General features: G+C 43.7%; 1 protein-coding gene across 1 annotated transcript; it reads right to left on the reverse strand.

Annotated features, from left to right (window-relative positions):
* Positions 1–343: 343 nt before the first annotated feature.
* Positions 344–8,436, reverse strand: amfra (autocrine motility factor receptor a). The gene is made up of 12 exons (XM_010767382.1): positions 8,182–8,436; positions 7,991–8,083; positions 7,245–7,409; positions 5,019–5,174; positions 4,341–4,381; positions 3,680–3,812; positions 3,443–3,576; positions 3,196–3,306; positions 2,632–2,828; positions 1,815–1,918; positions 1,202–1,336; positions 344–367 (listed from the first exon to the last, which is right to left on the reverse strand). Exons 1-12 carry the CDS (start codon positions 8,434–8,436, stop codon positions 344–346), a joined length of 1,548 nt encoding a protein of 515 aa, XP_010765684.1.
* Between the last annotated feature and the right edge of the window lie 3,641 nt (positions 8,437–12,077).

A 12,077-nucleotide genomic window follows, 5' to 3' on the forward strand; every position in this document is an offset into this window, starting at 1 on the left:
TAAATATGCGGCTTTTTAAAAATCTGCGCCATTTTGCTGATTATGCGGTAAATTCTGCGATCGCAAAATCGCGTTTTTCTGGAGGGTCTAATTAACCAGCCTCTTCACAAGAAGGATCAATTCTTCTTCAAGGCAGGGAAGGTTTCGCAGTACGCAATCTACTAACCCGCAGCTGCTGCCTCTCTGTTGGACTCCGGTACTGCACCTTACTCACGAAACGTTGTAAAAAAAATGGGAGGCGAACGTAGTAGCCACTACGCCAACGCCACAGTGACCCCCGTTGTGCGGGCCGGATGAGAATGTCTGGCAGGCCGGATGTGGCCCGCGGGCCGCCAGTTGGTGGTCACTGCTGTACGGAGTTCTGCACCTGCTGTGCAGAATGTCAACATCACCTAACGTTTCTGAGGAACCTGACATTTAACATTATATTCTAGTATCTATATACTTGACCTCTCACTGAATTATTTGAAGAATTGTATACTGTACTTTGAATTAAGGTTCCAGTTTCAATAAAACCTGTACTATTTACACCTATGTTTTAGAGGCTTGCAATTTAGAACTAATACACTTTATTGTATTGGGTAGTAACCCAATACAATAAAGTGTATTAGTTCTAAATTGCAAGCCTCTAAAACATAGGTGTAAATAGTACAGGTTTTATTGAAACTGGAACCTTAATTCAAAGTANGAGGATATCATATTTACATATTCAACATTTACAAATTCCCAGAGTGTCAGAAAGCATTTCATTTAGACGTGCCTTAAATACATTCAGAGAAATAAAAATGCTCAATTTCAATTTTGAACAGTGAACTCTTCATGTTGCTCTCAAAGTGCACCAGATTGATGCTTTCAACTTCAATATTAAAAAAAAAATCTTCCCGGGGGAGCATCCCCCCGGACCCCTCTTGAGGAGGTGAGGTGAGGTCCACCCCCCAATAGCACTTTACCCCTGCCTATATGCCGTGAGCTGAACATGGAGCCTTCATTGTAACAGTAATTCAGATGCAATTAGCCTATATAAAAGGCCTCAAATTGGAAGCATTGTTTGGGCCGTCTTTTTCACTCAATTCTGCAATAGGTAGATCTCGCCTTTCACCTAGGCCGAGGTCGGTGATCTTGGGCTTAAAAAGGTTGGTGACCACTGCTTTAGGTAAACCAAAGGGAAGTCAAACAGAGATCCGAGAAATATTTGAGTGACCTGTGTCGGGAAAGGCACCTGGATGCGTCCCTCCAGGATGTTGTCAGTGGTGACCTCCACAGAGCGGGTCAACTGCAGATCCTGCATCACCAGGTAGGGGGGCACCTGAGGGAACATCTCCTGGATCTGATGGGCCTGATGACCACAAGGTTCATCAAACATTAAAAAAGCAATAGGGACATTATTTAGAGAGTGATTATTGGAGATGGAAAACTTTGTTGTGACTTGAAAAAATGAAAGAAACGGGTCTGAAACATACAGTATACATGATCTTTTTAGGTATAAAGCGGTTTACATTTTCACTTAAATACCCTTGGCATCTTTTGTAATCAACAGTTTTCAAATGACTCAGTTGATTAAATAAAGTTGTTATCTCTGTGTCAACACGCATTAACCAGGAAGTCAAATAAGGGTCATGGTACAAAACCCAGGCAACATTGGCTACTTATAAACAGACAGACAGACAGGGAGTAGAGAGTGACTAATTGATGACAGAACTGGATTTATGCATATCAACTATACCAAAACCAAATACGTGGCCTCAAATTGCTATCTGTGTATCACCTCTCATAAAACCAACAAGAATGTCAACAGACTGTAAACATGAACTCACCATGGCCATGAGCTGAGAGTTGTTGGCCTGAGCAATGCCCAAGATATTGGTGGTGTGCATTACTTCCACTGAGAAGCTGGGCAGCCAGCTGGCAATGCGAGATCCTGTAAGAGAATGAATGGATTTTAGAATGTATTGTCATTCACAGCCTGATAAGGTAAGGTCACTTCCACAACACCTTCCTTAGGCGCTTTCACACCAACTACTTATCCCAGGAATAGTTCCCGGAACTATCTAGTAATTCGCGTTCAGCCGTTCACACCGGAATAAGTCCCTGAGGGAGGATTACGCAAATTAAGCCGCTGACGTCACTTCTTCTTCTTCTGCTTTGGGTTTACTGGCAGGCAACAACTTCACGGCGTATACTGCCCCCCGAAGTCCCGGAGCCCCCCCGGACTCCGGGACTTTGGGTGGTAGTAAATCGCCACCCGAAGCCCCGGGTAAATCACCGGAAGCGCGACACCTCCTCATCACTACACCGATCCCACGTTTTATTTTGTGTTGCCATAAGTTATTCTCTCTCCGTTGGTGCGCTGGGCTAATGCTAATGGTAATAATGCTAATGCAAGGAAATAAAATGGTGGCTTCGCAAAAACTTTTCAGAGTTTTACGGGGCGTGGTTTGCAATTCGCCCAGCCAATCAGAAATCTGAACCTTTTTCTCCCAGGAAAGTACCTGCTCTCTAGCAGGGACTAAAAAGGGGTGAAAAGGTTCCCTGGTGTGAACGCAACATCGCAGGAACTATCGGAACTATTTCTGGGAAAATACGGGAAAAGTACTCCGGTGTGAAAGCGCCTCTTGTGTGTGACAGACTCACCATCAAAGTGGAAGAAGTGATTGTGGTGGTTGATGTGTGGTCTGGCCTCTGGAGCGGCTCCTACGGGGCCGATGTTGTCTTCCAAGCCCCCGCCTGGCTGCTGGCCTCTCGCCGGGGCCCCGTCCCCATTGATGTTCAGGGATGTCCGGCATGTTGGACAGGAGGTGTCCTGTTCGAGCCATGAGCGCAAACAAGAGCTGGAAACACAACCACAATTCGCTAATGTTATAATGGCATTTCTCTGCATAGAACCTGACATTATTTAAGGTATCAGAACAAGTCTTCTATAGCTTAACATCAGAATGTGTGCAGGGAAGCTTAAACTGGTATAATGAGAGGGCAGGAGATACATATCCAAACAAAAAATATCTTATAAAAGCTAATACAAGTTCCACAGTCGGGTCTGTTTTGGGAACTAACCAAATGAAGGATACTTTATTCAGGGATGGTATATCCAGTTGCCTACAATTCCTTTAGCCTCTCCTTCAGCCATCTTTATTCTGTAAGCTATGTAGGAAGCCAGTTTAAGTCCAAGCAGGGATGCTGCTTAAAAAAACACGTTACTTGTGGAAGAGATGGCCACAGGGTAGTCTGCGTGCGGTCAACATGGTATCCCAGCAGATGGCACAGTCATCGTCATTAGCTGTCAGCTCCTCTGCAGTTGCCACGGCAAATCTGCAAAGATAAAAATAAGAGTACATAATGATGAAACAGTTGGTGGTCGATGGATTTATGAGAAACAATTGAACTATACCAACAAAAAACTACAAAACAATGACATAAAAATGCAATCAAATATATATATTATTACCTGGCCTCCATGTTGTTGATGACACGAAGGTAGTTCTTGTGTCTGCGGACACGGCGCTGGACCTCGTGGAAGAGATACCGCAGCTGCATGAAGATCACCAAGCTAGCCATGGACAGCCAGATGTTTCCAAAGAGCTAATGATACAGAATGATTAAAGATTGAGAGTAATACATGAGAGAGGGGCAGATGAAATGATGATGACGCTACATAGAGACACATGCTTCACTTTTTTCTTACCAGCATATGGATATGATGCATCAGGTCCAGGAAGAGCATAGCCAGCTCCATAACGAAGTCAGTGTAATAGACATATGTGCCCTTATTCTCCCAGGTCCCTGGATGGTTCAGATCCCACAGATGAATAGAATATCTGCGGTGACATGTATAACTCTGTTATAACACTGGTGATATTTAAACTGAATGGTGGTGATACAGCCTTTAACGTGAATGGGAATTGTAAATTCATAAAATGAAGATGGTGTTTTGGGCAGATTAAACAGGCAACATTGCCATCAGAAGCTGCAAACTAACATCTCAGGATAACTAACAAGAGGAAAGACTAACATCTGTTTAACAGCGTTATGCCAGTATGCTTGGTTTGAAATATTCAAACAACAACATATGGTGTGTAGAGACACACGTTAACACAACGTTAGATAAATCCGTAAGTATATATGCGCACCGCGGCCGATTAGATTTGTATCCGCTGCTCTTATAATCCCAGCCACTCTCTTTGGGACAAAGAAACCTTTCACACTAGTGTAATAGAACCAGAGAAAAACAAGGGCACGACTAACATTAGCCCCCAATTCTAAATCTGCACAGTCTATCTCATCTGCAGTGCTGCAGCATGCTCACGTGCATGCATGTAATATAAGGAGCCTTTGAAGGGACTTACCGCATGATGACATGCCCAGTGCGTACAGTCACAAGCAGACACTGAGGAGAAAAAGGACATAATGGTAGTCAATGTTCCATAGAGATATTGATAAGATCCCAAATATTACATGTCAGCTGTGGATTAAACAATTAAAAAGGAAATTAGATAAAGCTGCAGAGTTAATGTGTGTATTTATAAAACTAAACCTCTCTTTTTAAACGTGTTCCTTTATGGAGACTTCTGCAGCTTCTGGATCAAGTAAATACTACTTTTCCACCAGAGATTATGCCTTGTCATAGCAGACAAAGCAGTTGTTACTGAGAGCATTAGGGATTGTCCCAGAGCCCCCAGAGCCATGCTCCTGAGCCGGCATGCTCAAAACTGGGTCACTGGCACACATCAAATGAAATGCAACCACTATACATATTTTAAATGAAAACTAAGCTTTTCCTGCTTTATTGTCCTATTGTTTTCTAAAAAACATGTTTGCAGTATTGCACATGAAACACACATACAGATTGTCCAAGGCTCATTTGAGACATAAGTTAAAATAACAATTGTTGACATAAACTGATATATCTTTAAGAAATATATAGTCCTAACCTGAAGCTTCATTTATATGAGCCCTCAATCATCCTGCCTTTGTCCATACCTAGGACACCCACTTTTCTACAGTTGTGTCTCCTTGTTTCTCACCTCTGCTGCCATAAAGCTGAAGGTGTGCATGCCATGAGAAGCTCCCAGCAGACCCCCACAGCCAATGGCCAGACCACAACAGTCCAACAGCAGGGAGACCAGCAGACAAAGCACTCGCACATGGCTGTTCATGGGAGTGGAGGGGGAGAACGACAGCTGCAGGGAAGAAAATTAGAATTATGAGTCAAAGTTTATTCATTACATCCAAATATTTGTATTGTCTTTTCAGAGAGCTTGTGATGGTTTATGAGGGTCTGTTAGAACTAGGGTTGCAAAGCGGCGGAAAGTTTCCATGGGAAGTTAAACTGGGGAATTTTGGAAATATTCGATGCAAAATTAAACAAAAAAAAACATGACATTTCAACAGATTTTTTTTTAAGTAGAACAGAACAAGTTTTAATTATTTTATTCAATAATTATTTGTTTCATTGAAGAACGAAAACAGGAATGTTGAGTTAAATGTTACTCATCCACCCCAACCCCACTCATTAAAAAATGAACAAAAAGTCACACCCCATCCAAAGATCCTCACAAAGTCCAATTCAAAATGTTAAATGAAAAAAGCCCTTCTCCCTCCAAAAAGTCCCATCAAACATGCAAATCTTCCTTCAAGCAATCCTCTGCATTTTGGCTAAACCCTTTCAGTCAACGGGCTCTTCCTGGGCCTCACACTCTAAGAGTCTTCCTCTTCAGTGTCACTGTCCAGCCTTGTTGAGGATGGCTCTGTGTTCGGCTCAAAGAGCCTTATTGGTTTGATGGCAAACTGTTTAATGAAATGGTAAAACTCACAAGAATATTCCTATTAAATAATGAATTAAGCCAGCATAATGTTGTTGGGTTAAACCTGCTCTCATGCACACACAAGCCTTAGTATTGGGCCCATTAACTAAGAAAGGCTGTAAAGCGAAATAGAACATTGTTTATAGGCAATATAATACAATCTAGGAAGTAAGTTAAAGGAAAAAAACAGGTACCATCAATCCAAGCACATTGACAAACCTTTATCTCTATGATCTTTAGAAGTTTTACCTACAAGCGTCATCCTGACCCAAAAAGCTAGAACCACATGCACAGTAAGGAAGACAGCTGTGCCAACACAACTGACAGACCTCGACGGAAATAAAACATGCAAAATGCATAGAGTCAAAGCTAAGATGCAAAACCGAACACTTCCAGACAGTTACGCTCTTAAACAAACAACCATGTGTAGTAAAGGACACAGTCACAAAACGGTACATTTTGACAGCATTGAGTCAGCATTACATCACAGGCAGCATACCCACTTAATGCCCATTTTAAATGTCACTGCTTGTAAGGAGGACGATTACATTTGATATTTTGTTTACCCCAACATGCAGACCACAATCGGATACGGGGACGTGCCAATAAGCGCCCTCACATGCCAGTGAAAGGAACTATTTTTAGATTCAAAGCTGAGGAGAGTCTAGTTACTGTCAGACCTTTAGAGGACACTCCCCACACCTTTCAAAAAGACCACTTTATAAAAGTACCTGTAGGTGTTTGTCAATGCCAGGCTTATAGCTACCTTCCAATGAGGTTTACTGAGTAGAATAAATAGGAACAGGTTTCAAACAGGGACATGTAGACCTGTCTATTAAACCCTATCATTCTCATTTTATTGCATTTCTTCACTTTTTAAACAAGATTTGGAGTTATTTGTTTAATGTATGGATCTCTATGTTTTCTTGATGACATAGCTACTTCCAATGCCTCCAAGTCATTGGTAAACTGTGTATAACTGACATTTCTAAAAGTAACCTTTGTGTCCCGTCTGAACTAATAACAGCTCTGTAGCAGAAAAAACAGCCCCCATGACAACAGTGAGATGTTGGCTTGAAATGCAGAAAGGAAACACTTTAAAGAGCTTTAAGGTTCCAGAAAAGGCATCCATGTATGATAAATGTTTTTTACTTTTAGTGGGCCATCCAGAAATATCGTGCATTGTCTAATATGTTATTGATAATACTGCTGTTTTGTATTGTAGAGTAATTAGTTGGTTGGTACAATATCATTACTTGTTGTAACTCTTCTAAGTTGGATTGGATCAAACGTTGGATGAAACATCATTTATTCATAATTCCAATAGTTTAATGAACGTGGTGTCTTGTCCTGGTTCAGATTACCATACCCTCTAGCCATAAACCATGGTTAGGGGCACTGAAATAAGTCAGAAGAAGAAAACAATGTTAAATTTAAATGACTTACATATTCAAATCTGTCTTTGCAGAGCTGCACCATGAGGTGGAGAAAGACCAGGGCGGAGAACCATAAACACCACATGACCACCTCCTCCACTGTCTGCACGTTCAATACGCCAAAGATGAAAATGAACTTGTAGAAGATGAAGTTCCAGAACTTATCTTTCAGGTGCTGAGGAATAGACAAAAACATAAAATTAGATGCATTTCTCTGGCAGGTCTACACAGCGGCATGAAAGTAGTTTCAATCATCATCTTAAGGCAAAACATGTGAAACTCCTGCATCTAGAGGTCTGTCTTTCAAATAGTAATAAAAGAGAGAGTTTGGTAGTGCCTTGAAGCAGAAGGTATGTGGAATCATGATTGTCTTCACCACCATTTCCATAGTTGCTTGGCTCTGCAAGGTAAACAATCTGTATTTCCCCAGCAGACGAAGAGGCTGCGAGCTTATCAGAAATGTTTGCCAAGTTTGTTTTTTAAATAAGGTAAAATCCAGACATTGAATGACCAAGATCCTTTATCCATTTAACATCTATAGTTAAATGACCAAGATCTATAAAGCGTATCATAAAAATGTGGCTTAGAAGTGGACAAAAACTCATTAACTGGTACCGTGACTAACAGTGGAGATATTATTTAACATGTTTTAAGCATTGGGAATAACTTAACTAACGAAATAAATAACTAGTTGGTCATTTGTATACATTAAAATGCAATAATTTAACGTAGTATATTTTTCACACATTAACTCACCTGCTTCTCACTGACTCTGAGCGGGCCGAAAACCATAAACTGAATCATTTTAGCTATTAACATCAAAGAACAGCAGAATGTGTTAACCAAGACCTGGAGGAGGACAGAGAATATAGTCACAATTAGTTTTCATAAGAAACACATAATCTAATTTAGCCATTAATAGTTAAAGACTAGGTGACAGTACTCACCCATACAAAGAGACTGTCAGTGACAAGATACCACAGGACAGTGGTTGCCAGTTCTGTGTTAGTAATATCATTGTTTAGATGTTCAAGATCCACATCAGGGGCAGCTGGTGTTTCGTCTGGTTCCAAGACCCCAAAGCCCGGGTCTGTCACAGTGGTGTAGGCACTAAAGATGCTGCCAGCAAGCAAAGCCAAACTCAGGGCAGTGTAGGTCTGCAGGCTGGGCCAAGGAAACCTCTCCAAAAACAGCAGAGGCATTGCAGTGTTTGCGGCCCACTTATCAACTTATAAAAATGGTGTGTGTCCCGAACCAAGAACTCGAAGAACCTGCGGAAGTGAGTTAGTTAGCTAAAATTGGCAAAAGTTGCGTACCTTTGATACATGCAAATTAGTTAGAATACGATCCTGGTTAACTCATGTTAATAAGTGATTTGAAATGAATGACACTATTTTGTTACTCGTTTCCAAGAAGCTATAAGACTCACGTTAGCTAGCCGCATACGTTAACATACGTTGCTGTCAGTTGTCAAGCAATGCTAACTTCTCGTTAGCTCAGTACAGTTGGTAAAGGTGGACCTTTTTTTAAAAATTGTCTTTAGTGAAACGTCAAAGGTGAAATCAGTCAAACAACATGAAAAGCAGTAACTTAAACTAACTGACATTAATACCCCCAGTGTCTATAGTGTAAAATACATGTAACGCAAACAAATAGGAGTTCACGCCCCGTAACATCAGCTATTTACATGGCTACGTTACCTAATTCTAGCTAACATTAGCAACGTAGCTAGCCTCTGTTAAACACCAGACAACACACTAATACTACATCGTCACTCACAGTTTTTAACTTATTTAGTTAAACAGAATATCCAGTGTCCCTCGCTGTATCCATCCAGTGCTGTGCTTTTAGTGCAGCTGCACTGAGAGCGTCGTAGTTGTCAACATCGTCATGTTTTTTATTTAATGGAAAAGGCAGCTGACTGACAGAAAGCCTTCTTCTTCTTCTTCTTCTACGAGGTTTAACGCTTTTACTGCCCTCTTCCGGACTGGGAAGGGCCCTCAGATTTTGAGATACCCCTACCCGAGGTAGAACAAATGACAACAATGATTTTTCTTATCTTTAGGGTCTCCCATTAATTAAATTGATTGTTGTCAAATTTTATTTTGGGGGAAAAAATGTTTTTTTGGGTTGTTCTTTAGAACTACCCAAATCCCTGAAAGAGAGCCAAATTAGACCAGGCCGAATATGGGGATGGTGACTAAAAAGCCCATAACTTGAGAATGACAACTCTTTTCCTCTTCAGATTTGCTGAGGTATGAACCAGGTGGCTGTCCTACATCACTAAATAGTCAGACAATTATTTAACTAAAAAAATACTGAATTATAGTCCTGTAAACTTAGTTTTAGTTTAGACGGAAATTGTACTTTTTGGTGATAGGAACATAGGACTCAATCACTTTTCTCTCATTGATCAGAAAAACAGAAATCCCTAAAAAATATACCATTACTGAATTGTCTAGGGTGCTATTGAACACTAACCAGTAGTTGTATGGAAATATCTGGTACAGTTCTATTGCAAATGAGATTTCTTTAGACATAGGCCTACCTCTTCTCTGATACAGTCAAATTCCGAATGGGGGATAAATGGCATAATAGCCTATAAGTTAAGAATGCTTACTCTGATTCTGACTGTGTCAACATTTGCCTGATTTTTCCCATAAACTGTTCCACTGGGAAGCTGATAAAACCAGAGGTGGCAAAAGTACTTAGATTTGTATAAAGTAAAAGTAGAAATACCTAGGGTTGGGACAACTTGGGAGGGTTGTGTCAGGGTTGGGGAAAAATAGGCAAGTAATAAAATAACAGCAAGACAAGGGGAAAGTAGCAACCCAGAGACAGTGGAAACATACCCTACGATGGAACCATGGACAAAAAACCCTAAAAGAACAAAAACAAGTCGAAAACAACTTATTCGAGCCCGGAAAACAAAGGAGGAGAGTAAGACAAACACACAAGGATGAAAGATGGACAAACAACTTATGGTCTATTACCCGGGTCGTCTAGACACAATCCTATACCCAAAAACGATTATACAACAACACACACACACTAACAACCCAAAAACGACGCTCCTACCAAGACAAAAGAGCCATCTCCGCGCCCCGGTCTATTGATAACCTCTTTGGTCTGAACCACTTTAAGGATGGATCGACGCCTAAACCAAAGGAGGAGCCCAAAACAATAGGGGACGGACGACCCGGGGCCCGTCGACCGAGGACGGAGGGTTAAGGGTAAAACTGTGGTGCGCGTTAAACCACCACAAGGACAGACCTCAAGTTCAGACGAAGAAAGGGGTCAAGGACGAAGGACAGTTTGTCCTCGGCAAGAGACCTTGAGCCAGACCGTAAAAACCCGCAGATGCCTAGGAGGTTAACAACAAATACAAACAACAACACAGCGAGTTCAGGTCCGATGTACACCACAGTAAGGGGTCTCGGTCCAATGGTCGGGACAAAGACACACAAGACAGAATACCTAAGAAACAAAGTAAAAGACCGGGGTCGTCGGTACCAAAGGCCGGGGGTTCGTACACAACAAGTCAAAGACCGGGTCCCGTCGGTACCAAGGCCCGGGGTCAATGACCGGGGATGTTCGGTACCAAGGTTGCGGGGGCCAAGACAGGGTCGCCGGTACCAAGGGTCTGGGTCAAGGCCGGGTTCGGTCCCCGGTACCAAGGCCGGGGTCAAGGCCGGGGTCGCCGGTACCAAAGGCCGGGTCGCCGGTTCCAAGGCCGTGGGTCGGCCAGTACCAAGGCCGGGTCGTCGTACAAAGGCCGTGGACTACAGGAACATTGGCAACCCGCCCAGGGCGGCAGATGAGAAGATGGCCCGCAGGAACGGTTGGGACACAGGACACCGGCCAACCTTCCGGGGCGGCTGAATGAGAGGTACGGCCGCCCAAAGGACGGTTGAAGGTACCAGGACCAGGGCAACCCCCAAGGGCCGCTGATTGAAAAGACGGCCCCCCAGCAACGGTTGGGGGATCAACAGGACAGGGCACCCCCAAGGGCGGGCGCTGATGAGAAGCCGGCGCCCCCAGGAACGGGTTGGGATACCAGGACACGGCCAACCCTCCAAGGCGACCCACAGGACGGTCGAGGTACAGGTCAGGGCAACCTGCACAGGGCGGCTGATGAGAGGATGGCCCCCCAGGACCGGTTAAGGATACAGGACAAAGGAGACCCCCAGGGCGGGCTGTTGAAAGACGGCCCCCAGGACGGTTGAGGACCAGGAGAAGGGCACCCCCGCTAGGACGGCTTTCGGACAGGGTGCCCGAAGGCCTATAGGACAAGCCCGACCTGTGGGCCCAGGACGCCAGGCTGGAGGCCTCGACAGAACAAGAAAGCGGGGAGCTCCGGGGCCGGGGACTTCTCGACGCCAGAAGCCGGAGCCTCCGGCCCGGGGACCTGAGAAAGGACGGCGTCAGAGCAGGAGCTTCCCAGAGGGCCGGGGACTGAGAAGGACGCGCGAGACGGAAGCGGGAGTACGAGCCGGAGGACTCAAGCGCGGGCGACACACCGAAGAAGCGGGGTGGAACCCTGAGACGGAACGGGGCCCGGCAGGCGGCCTCCTAGGGAAGGCCCCAGGAGGCGACACGAAGGACACGAGAGTCGGGTTTTGGGCAGGAGGTCTGGGGGAGGTGGGTGGGACCACCGGGATCAAAAACACAGCCAAGTAAATAAAACAGCAAGGACAAGCGGGAAGTACAACCAGAGATAGTGGAAACATAACCTACGATGGACCATGGACAAAAACCTAAGAACAAAAACAAGTCGAAATATTTATTTATTATTATTTCGAGCGGAAACAAAGGAAAACTTTGGTCCGAAGGAGGAGTAAGA

The sequence above is a fragment of the Notothenia coriiceps genome, unplaced genomic scaffold, assembly GCF_000735185.1.
Source record: "Notothenia coriiceps isolate Sejong01 unplaced genomic scaffold, NC01 NC01_scaffold00004300, whole genome shotgun sequence".
Classification (NCBI taxonomy): Eukaryota; Metazoa; Chordata; class Actinopteri; order Perciformes; family Nototheniidae; genus Notothenia; species Notothenia coriiceps.

What these genes read in the sequence shown, in the direction of transcription:
- amfra (XM_010767382.1), bottom strand. Translation starts at nt 8,436, where the DNA reads ATGCCTCTGCTGTTTTTGGAGAGGTTTCCTTGGCCCAGCCTGCAGACC. An exon ending in GCAAAGACAGATTTGAATAT is followed by an intron (nt 5,175 to 7,244) that starts GTAAGTCATTTA and finishes TCTTCCCTGCAG; the next exon opens with CTGTCGTTCTCCCCCTCCAC. An exon ending in TCAGCTTTATGGCAGCAGAG is followed by an intron (nt 4,382 to 5,018) that starts GTGAGAAACAAG and finishes TTTTCTCCTCAG; the next exon opens with TGTCTGCTTGTGACTGTACG.